The sequence below is a fragment of the Aquila chrysaetos genome, chromosome 1 (genome assembly GCF_900496995.4).
Source record: "Aquila chrysaetos chrysaetos chromosome 1, bAquChr1.4, whole genome shotgun sequence".
NCBI classification, from domain to species: Eukaryota; Metazoa; Chordata; class Aves; order Accipitriformes; family Accipitridae; genus Aquila; species Aquila chrysaetos.
In genome coordinates this window covers 65873368-65883528 of record NC_044004.1, presented here as the reverse complement: position 1 = coordinate 65883528, position 10161 = coordinate 65873368, and the positions used below count along the sequence as shown (strand labels likewise).

At 42.3% G+C, this 10161-nt stretch overlaps 1 protein-coding gene across 1 annotated transcript; it reads left to right on the top strand.

Annotated features, from left to right (window-relative positions):
- The first annotated feature begins 1349 nt into the window (after positions 1 to 1349).
- On the top strand, positions 1350 to 9483 carry COQ2 (coenzyme Q2, polyprenyltransferase). The gene is made up of 7 exons (XM_030008146.2): positions 1350 to 1596; positions 1965 to 2131; positions 4169 to 4290; positions 4522 to 4607; positions 5481 to 5614; positions 6065 to 6253; positions 8976 to 9483. Exons 1-7 carry the CDS (start codon positions 1389 to 1391, stop codon positions 9087 to 9089), a joined length of 1020 nt encoding a protein of 339 aa, XP_029864006.1. The 5' UTR covers positions 1350 to 1388; the 3' UTR covers positions 9090 to 9483.
- The last annotated feature ends 678 nt before the right edge of the window (positions 9484 to 10161 follow it).

Genomic DNA, 10161 nt, shown 5'->3' with positions numbered 1-10161 from the left:
CTTTACTTTCATGAGCTCCTTAAAAATTGTCTGCAGGAAGTCCAGGGTTTGCTCACCACATCACACACATAAAAAAACCAAAAACCAAACGCCCACAGTGTCTGCACAGGAGCTCCCACTCAGTGAAAATCAGAGTATTGGAGTTCCTACAGACACAGCAGGCAGAAAGGCTGTGGGTGCGCATTGCCGGGACTTGCTTGCTGCCCTCCAAGATGCACTGGTCAAACACACCTTAGGCACTGGTCCGCACCTGAATAAAGCCCATGATGACTGACCTCATCAGCATGAAACAGAGCCAAGGTCACATTAGTTACACTCCATCAGAGTTGAGCAACTGTTTCTTTTATGGTCCTGTGCAAATCGTTTTACTGCTGTGGAGTACTGCTCATTAAAACAGTGAATGGGAAGATACGAAAGCCACTTCTCTATCCCATTGGTTTTTTACTTCCTCCTGGTAGTTAACATTTGGGGAAATTAAAGTTCAAAATGGTTTCCCTTGGTTTTCGTCAGTGTGTCAGTCGTTCAAGCTGAAGGAAGTGTGGAACGAGACAGAAGTTATACACTAAGGGACACCGAATTCTCCAAGGAATCTTTCAGCAGCACATCTGCGGACGTTTTATCACTGAAACCATGCCATGCAAGACAAAGTTTTTATGGCTCTGTCCAAAGCTCCCCTCCCTCCCCGGTTTATGCAATAATTCACATAAGATTGTGGGAGAACTGAGTGAATAAGGACAGATATCCAAAAGCCATACATGAAATCAGAAATTTTTATTAACTAAAGTCTGGAAAGGTTTTGGGAGATGAACACTTATGTCTTGATGATGACATGTTTGATGACATAGTCACCTATGGAATTTCAGCAAATAGCACGGAAGATTTTGAAGAAATTTAGTAGTAAAAACAGAACACATGATTTTAGTGAGGTGCTGAGGTAAAGTAACTAAAGATTACAAAATTTATTCAATTTGTGCATCCTGTTGATCCGCTGCTGGTCCCCCTCGGGTGTTCTGTCAGTATTCACTGCTCGAAGCCGACGGCAGGCAAAGGTCCAGCCTCCCTCACACCCCGTGCCTTGGCTACGGTCCTCAATATCCGTGCCAGGACCACGGCAGGCCGATTCTTCCTGATACCTGCCGGGCCCCGCGGCCTACGGGGTCACGGCTGCTTCAGCGCCGCCGGGGCGGGCTCCGCCCGGCCTGAGCAGCAGTTTCGATTCCCAGGAGTGAGGCCCCAGGCAGCAGACGCCAAGCCTGTCGGAGCGGCGACGCTCACGCCCGGCCCCGGCCCACCTCAGACCCGTCCCCGCTCCCTCGGACTGGTAAGACGAGGGCGCTGCGCATGCGTGGCGCCGCGTGACACCACCACGCCGGAAGCGCGGTGGCAAGATGGCGGCGCTCCTGGCGCTGCTCAGTCGGGGCGCCCCCAGCCTCTGTGTTGCCCGCCTGCCCTTCGCCGCCGCCCCGCCGCTGCGCCGCCCCTCCGCCCCGCCGGGACTCCCGCGGCCGCTCAGCTTTTCGGCGGCCGAGCTGGTGCGCGCCGCGCCGGGCCCCCTGCGGCCCTACCTGCGCCTCATGCGGCTGCACCAGCCCGCCGGTGAGCGGGGCGGGGGGGGGGTGGCGCCCTAGCCATGGCGACGCGGCAGCCATGGTGACGCGGTAACTATGGCGGGGCGGCAGCCATGGCGAAGCGTGGGGCTGCGGCGGCCGCCGCGGGTCGGGGCGCGCCGCGCCGCTAGTGGCGGCCCCGACGGGCGGCCGGGGAGCGGCGGTGTGGAGGGGAGGGGGGGGGGTCCTGTGCCGGCGGCCGCAGCACCCCGCCCCGGCCACACGCGGACTTGCTTCGGGCAGAGGATCTTGCCAAAGAGAACGCCGTTTACTCGGCAGCGAGCTGTCGTGCCGTCCCGCGGCCGCCCGCTCCTCGTTTCCTCCCTCACCCCACTCGCGGATTTTGTCTTCCCTCAGGGACGTGGCTGCTGTACCTGCCGTGCACGTGGAGCGTTGGCTTGGCTGCCGAGCCGGGATGCCTCCCGGACTGGCACATGCTGTCCCTGTTCGGCATCGGAGCCGTGCTCATGCGCGGAGCCGGCTGCACGATCAATGACATGTGGGATCGCGGCTATGACAAAAAGGTAGAGCGCGCCCCGTGGGCTTGCAAAGACCTAGGGAAGCGAATTGCTGGTTAATTAACCAATTACACGTCCAATCATCTCCAGCATCACCAGTGATCCCTTGCTGAGTGCAGGCATAGGGCTCCAGGTTCAGAAATTCCTCTGTGTTTCTGTCCGAGATGTATGCAATTAATTTGTCTATGTTTCCTCCTACAATAGTAGAAAGCATTTTATTTTGTGTAACATTTCTCTGTCTAGGACTGTTGTAAGTCTTCTAGAGTACTTAGCTCTGTGTAAGATAAAATATATCTTCTTGTCAGCTGTAGGTAGTACTTGATCAAGATTATTTTTTAACTTTGTTTTGCGTGACAGAACAAAATAAAAAACACTTTTTTGCGGCACTTGCTAGTTATGATCTACCCAAGAATGACTTTTTTTATTTTTTTAATTTTCAGGAGCAGGGTTTCCTTGAGTATTGTTAATTTCTTCATGAGAAGGGCTGTTAAGACTATCATGCTCAACCCTGAACCAATCCTCTTCTATTATGTTGTATTCTTCATCTCCCTTTTGTTCAGAAGAGGGAAATAAGCAAAAGGCAGTGCTTAGTGTCAGATGTTGAAATGTGCAAACGTACAGGCTTGGAGGGGAGTATCCTAGTGATGCGTCACTGTTTGCTTGTCCTGTTTTCTGTTCCTACATTGTTCCTCTGTTTTTGGGGTTTGGGTTTTGGCGCTGGCAAGAGGCAAGATAACAAGCCAATCCGATATGTTAAGTTCTTCTTACAGCACTGTTATATTTGTGCTGTTGGGAAGGCAATGAATCAGTACAGGTTTTGTGGCAGCTTTGGGTGGTTTAGGGTTTGGAGGTTATTAACAACTACATATGCTAAAAATATTTGACAGGGTGGGGTGTGTGATTAGAAGGGTGGAATTTTCAGTATAGTGAATTCATTTATGCATTAATGTCATGTGGTTAGATCTAAAGTTTTACAAATTCCCATTGCAGCTCACTGTTACATATCTTAAAAGGGTATCTTCAAAACAAGTGTGATACAGGCCAGGTCAATAGCAGGATGTTGGCTTGTGTTGGTGATGGTGATTTGGGGTTTTAGATTTTATGTTACTGATTATTTGGTAAATGTTTGCTTTTCTTGTCTTTAAATGAAACACCCCATGTTTGGTTATGATGTGCAGTGGAATTGGTCACAGATATCTTAAGCGCATGTTTAAAGTGCAAAAACAGTATTTGACATTCAACGTAACCTGATGTGGGGGAAGAACAAACTAAAAGAGCTTATTTAAATTCACATTATTAAAGCATTTGTGGAACACTTTATACATACATAGTTTTCTGTAAAAAGTTGGCTTTCAAACCTCTTTGAATAGACTTTATACCATTTTCATCAACATGCAAAACTTTTGTCTTTTTTTTTTTCTTTTGGCAATCATCACCTTTGGCAAGTTACTCGCCATACATTTCAGTTTAACTTTTTTCTGATATTTGTTTCTTCCTTCAGTTTGCCTTGTGTGATTTCTTGTTCCAGACAGAGTTTCTAAACTCCATTGTATCACAACTAGGCTTAAATTAATTGTCCTTTCATGGTTATTAAAAATGGTTAGGTGTGCTAGAGAAGCCCTGCATGTTTACAATATTTTACATGGTAATCACTTCAAAGCATTTAAGCACAGAAGTGCTGCTTGAAATTGGGATAGTTAGCTCACAACTTTTTAAGTCTGATTCCCCCCCCCCCCCAAGGTAATAAAATTCATATATAAGATGTCTACAGTGTTTCTAATCCGCCTCTGCACACAAGTGGCACTTTATTTCTGCTCTAGTTTTTAAAGCCTGCATGCTTCTATTATAAGCACTGCTGCTTAGAAATACAGCTTTTGTCTGTGATTATATGCTAGGTTTTTATCATTGAAGGAACCCCGTCTCATACATTCTGTGACCTGTTTATTTTTCTGCTTATATGCCAATGGTGTGGCTTTTAGTTTTAAGATATATTGGAATGTGTTATGTTGGATTTTATATTAACATTATTCTGTTCATTTTTAGGTTGCAAGGACAGCAAGTAGGCCCCTGGCAGCTGGAGATATCTCTATTTTTCAGGCCTTCATTTTTCTTGGGGGACAGCTTAGCTTGGCACTCTGTGTGCTTCTGTCTCTGAATTACTATAGGTGACGTATAAGTTATCTTTTTTTTTTTAAACTTTGATTCCAGGTCCAGAGTTAAGCACAGGGATTTTCAGCAGAAAAGGTGTTGGGGGCAGAGGGAGGAGGTTATTAGTTGTGGAATTGTATTTGAAAGTAAAAGAATTAGTTCAGTACTACGTACAGCTCCTGTAACGCTGTGCTGTATCTTATGATCTTCAGACTGGCAAACAATAAACCTCTTGGTACTTTTTCCAGTATTGTTCTGGGAACAACCTCTTTGCCTCTTGTGATAACCTACCCCCTGATGAAGAGAATAACATATTGGCCACAGTTAGTTTTGGGTGAGCTGGAAATATTTATTACTGTTTTTTTCTTCAGATTGAGTTTTTGGGGTGTTTTCAGCAATCGGATTTTTTTATAACTTTAAATTAAAGTAAAAATACCTTATAGACAAAGTTCTGTTGTGCCAGAAGCTTCTTAAACAATTTATAACACATATAAGAGTTAATGTCTGGGTTTTTTTGTTAAAAAGCAGTTCCTTATTTTGACAGAGTGAGGGGAGGGAGGAAGGGAGGGAGAAAATAAATATTTGTCATTTGAGAATTGGCTTTAGTTTTGGGGTTATCTCGAAACCTTTCTTAAACATGCATTTGTCCTGCATTTCAGTCTTTAGCCTCTAAAATAACTCCTATGCAGACACTGATGGGGCTTATATTTCAGTTTGAGCTACTAAAATGTGTCTTTGTATCTTGGCCTTCGCATTCCAGCTGCCTTCAGCTTTTTCAACCAAAATTGTCATTTTCAGCCTTGAAGTACCATACCTGGCTGCTGTGCACTCTTGCAGTCAGTTATACTGACATCTTTTGTTATACTAACATCTAAGCGTTTTAACTTTAGACCCGTTGTTTGAGTACACTGGAATAGTTCTGTGCAAATGTTTCCCTATGCTAGTGAAGTAAAATTTAAACTGGGGAGAAATGCATGGCTATACGTATTTATCCTTGTATGTCCAGAGTATTTAATGTCAAATTACTTGTATTTATTACCTGCCTGAAAATAAGTGGTAGAAAAATAGAGATGCCAGTATTGTACAAAGAGCTGCTGTTATAATACAGGCTAGAACAAATAATATTTAATTCTATACATGTAATTTAGATTGCTCCTGGAAATCTTGTAACTTCTTTTCTTTTTTTTTACTCTCTTGATGTTTTTAGGACTTACATTTAATTGGGGAGCCCTTCTTGGCTGGTCTGCCATCAAAGGGTCATGTGAGTGGTCTGTGTGTTTGCCCTTGTACTTAGCTGGCGTAATGTGGACGCTGGTATACGATACCATTTACGCACATCAGGTAGAGTAACAGTGGGAAGTTTTAGTTATCTGTGTATGTTTGTGTGTTTAATTTACAACTTTGTTGTCAAACAGCAGTACTAACCTGTTGCAGTTCTTCATGCTCAGCTGAGCTAAAACAGCACCAAAGAAACCTCAGCCCTTGCACTTTTTATTGCTGTTTGCAAATGTTTTATGTATCAGGTAGAAAGCTGGAAGTATAATGCACTTTGTGTGCCTACGCACTGGCATTGTGTAAATAACTTTGATGTTGGTATTAGCTCTTGGCTGCTAAAGCAAGTCTAAGGACCAACCTTCTAATTTAAATTTTAATGTAGGGACCTAAAAATGCTCCTAAATTGGGTTCCCCGTAAGAAGCATTGGAAACTTAAGCAAGGCCTCCCTTCTTATTTTCCTTACGAAGTGGCAGTTGGATTGTGGATTTTTTTGCTAATTTATCCCTTCATTCTAGGATAAGAGGGATGACATCATTATCGGTGTGAAGTCAACAGCATTACAGTTCAAGGAGGACACGAAGCAGTGGCTCAGTGGCTTCAGCCTTGCAATGCTCCTGAGTTTGTGCATAGCAGGAATGAATTGTAACCAGACATTCCCGTATTACTCCGCTGTGGCTGCTGTAGGGGCTCACCTAGCACACCAGGTTTGATGGATTTATTTATACTTTTTCCATGTGGAAGTTCTTGATAAGAAATCAGAGTGCTTTTCAACTCCCATCAATTCACCAACTACCTAAAAAACCAATACCTGTAAAGAGAACTGAAGTCTTCTGACAGTAAGCTTGCTTCTCTTAAGTACCTTTTGCAGACCTTTCATTTGAACAGAGCTCCAGCAGTCCACAGATTGTAGAGCATTGTTTTTCAGTCTGTTCCTAAACAAAAGAACTGCTTTGTGTTAAGCTGTGATCTCAAGGGAATCTTGCTTCCAGTAGCAGCTGCAGCTAGATCCACCTCAATGTCCTGCAAGATTGTGCAGTTTTTACTGTTCTGATGCAGCTCTTGCTCAGCACATATGATCTGAGACTACAATTGATATATATTATTATCGTTCACCTCTTTTAAAAAATTGTATTGTCTACAGTATCAAGGACACATGCAGGCTTTTTTTTTTTTAATAACATGCTGTACAGTAGCTATGTGAAAATGAATGTTTTGTGTTCTGTCTCTTAGAGATGGTTAATTTTACATCTAAATAATTATTCTGTATTGTGGTCTGGAGCTTCAGTCTGCGATCTGAGAGTATAACAAAATTTTCTGTGGCTTGTACACTTCATCTGCAGCAGATGTTAATATTATAATTTTATAGCAATTGACAGTTCTAATTCACAGTTCTTTTTACAGCAGAGAACAATCCAGTTCAGTCTTGTAGTTGTATGAGTTTAGAAATTTTAATGAATAACAGAAAGAAAGAAAATAGCTTTGTCAGTAAAGGAAGCAGATAGGATCTTGTAACCCTGTTCTTTCTGAATCCTAACAACTGTGTTGCCCAGTCTTGTAGTGACAAGTCAGTCTATGTGAAAATTAATTGCTGGTCTTGATAGGTGAGTGATAGCAAAGAGGTTTGTGCATTGCAAGTAGTAAAACCATTGAGAGTTGGAGAAGTTAAGTCTGTGGTTAATGTGAAACTTTTTAAAACACATTAGACTCATGTTACACTTTAATGGGAGGAGCGCATGCAGGTGATGGATATTAAACATACCTCTGAGCAAGAGAATTCTTGTGATGATGTAATCTGGTACTTGTCAGCCACTGCTCTTCATAGTAATTGTGCTTGGAAATCTATGAGGGAAAGAATACTACATTCCACTACATAATCGTTTACAGTTTGAATTGTCAGAGAGGCCTTTACTTTGTAGTTTTGGCACAAATGGAAATGACTTTGCTGCAGGGAGGGTTCTCGTAAGTGAGAATGCCGCCCTACTGAATCTAAGTCATGAAGAGTGCAGAACAATTCTGTAGGCTGCTAAAGTCACAAGAGCAGCATTGTTGTGTGTACCACAGAGTAGCTTCTTTTTGAATGATTATTTTAATATTAGTTCTGCTTAAACATTCTCATGCTTATCTTCTTGCTCAAGATTTCTGAATGTGTGCTTAACTACCTGAGTTTAGAAAGCTGAGTAAGACGTATGAGGAGTAGGTTTTCCTTAATTCATTGAATTTGTGCCTGAGACAGGGGAATTTGGGTCATGAAGATGTCAAACTTCTATCCCATTCGGGAAGTTCACTGATAGAAAAATAACATCTTTTATTTGCTTTGCATTTCCGAAGGTGTATCTCATGCCTTGGCTGCTGTTAGGTTTTATTTGTCAGTTCAGTGTTTTCAGCTCCCTGTGCTTGAGGGCCTGACAGGTTTTCAAGGGTGTGGATAACATTGTGTCTTAGAAGCTTGTGGACAGCATTTCAGATTATTTGATCAGAAACCAGCCCTGTCACCTCTGTACAACTGCAAATGGCAGAGGAACAAGTATCCCAGGGAAGGTTTCACTTCTTTTAGTTGAATACGTTCTGACTTCTTCAGAGGCTGAATTGCAAGGTTTGAGATTTTGGGGTGTACTTTTTTATTAATCCTTTCACTTGTTTTGCTTAACATTTTTTCTTGTCATCCTTCTCAAGACTTTTGCACCAGGTTTTGTTTCCAGGAATATTTTTCAGTAACTTTGCTCTTGCTGCACTGTGTGTTTTTTTTTCACCTTTAGTTGTGACTCACAGCAGATAGCTGCCAAGCTGGGCAAGCCTTGCTTCTAGCTGTTGTTGCAGGTGTCCTGGTTCTTTTTTTTGCAAGAGAGTTGAACAAACATGGCTAAGAGCAACTGGACTAAACCAGTCCTGTGTGACTAGGCAGGGCCGGGCACCTTCCTGTGAATTCCAGTTAGCCTGGTTCACTGCTGGCTCTCCAGTGCCTTGTCTCTATTGAAGCACGGAGCAACACCTTGCAGCAGAGATTTAAAGGTGCAGGCAGGTTTGGGGGGTTTTATTTTTATTTAAAGTTCCCTGGCTACCTACTGAGGAAAATCTCAAAAAGACTTATTTACATGCCCAGATAACTTTGCATTTTTAAATGTCAAACCAGTCCCACCAGTATCCGGGCTGTTTATACCATCCTTCATTGAGAGGGTCCGGGAATCATGTTCATATATAACCCTTGACTTTTCTGCTGTATGTTGAATAAATCTGTCAGGTAACTATAGATGCCAGTTATGCAAAAAATCCTTTGTAAGCACAGAGTATTCCTGTTTATTGTGGCGGTGAGGGTAGACTTCGGAATTTGAGATTCAGTTTTTGAAGTTCTGTGTCTGTTTGTGATGTGTCAAATATTTATGAGTCTGTAGAATAATAATGCTAGAATGTTATACTGTGCTTTTGCAGATTTACACTTTGGACATAGACAAACCTGGAGACTGTTGGAAGAAATTTGCTTCAAATCGTACTGTAGGAGTTCTGCTCTTCATAGGGATAGTGTTTGGAAATCTGTGGAAATGAAAAGACTTAAAAAATGTAGAAGAGCCTTTAGAAAACAGGTAGTTGAAATTAATATAAATACTGATATTTTAGTCCAGCTAAAGTGTAAGTACTACATAACCATAGCTGTTTTATACTGTTTATTTATAAAAGCTGGTGAAAACATTCTTGTTTCTGAAAATATGCAAATGAGATTATCCTACAATGTAAGTTTTGATTATCCTTAAATGACTTCAACCTCCATAGAAGCTTCAACAAGTGAAGCTGCTCTGCTGGTCCTGTGTAGTACAAGCAAACTTGTGTCAAGCTCTCAAGACTGTAAGCACAAGATTTTATGTGACACCAACGTCTCTTAGTGACAGCATGTGGGAAAATGCAAAGTGATTTTAGGATGTAAATAAAATCTGGCTGTACATGTTTGGTGTTCTGATTTATTACATGAATAATTTTCAGTTTGAGTTAGAGCTTGTTGCATGAAAGAATTGTAATAACAATTTTTATCCTGACATGTCTAGAAGCAGTCAGGACTCTGAGAGTGTGTGAGGTCCAGAATAAGAAGTCAATAGAGAAGTATTTAAAATTACCTTTTGATCTTGCTGTGATTGCTGGCAGTGGTTTCTTTTTATGTGCAAAGAACAGACTTCTGCAAAGTTGCCTGGACGGAGTGAGCTGAGCTCCAAGTTGCCTGCACAGAGTGAGCCCAGCTTGTTTATCAAAAATTTGAACACAGACTACTGACTTAAACCAAAAACAGAGCAGCCCAGAGCTATTGCCAAGTCTGCATGACTGGTGGTTGACTCTGAGCTACAAATTCATCATGCAAAGTGATCCTCTTTTTTTTTTTTAATTTTGTTATTCTATTTGTTTTGACTCATGCCTACTGGTTTTATTTGTAGTCTTACAGGAAGAACGTGTTTACAGGAGAATGCCTATGAACAATACAAAGAGCAACTGCAGGCTAACAATTACATTGCTCCAAACCATTCATGTTTTCAACTGGTTTATGCTCTCTCAGTTACAGGATTTGTACGGTAGTTAACCTTTTCTTTGACTCATGGTGTTAAAGAGCTTGTATGGCGTGTTCTGGAATTAA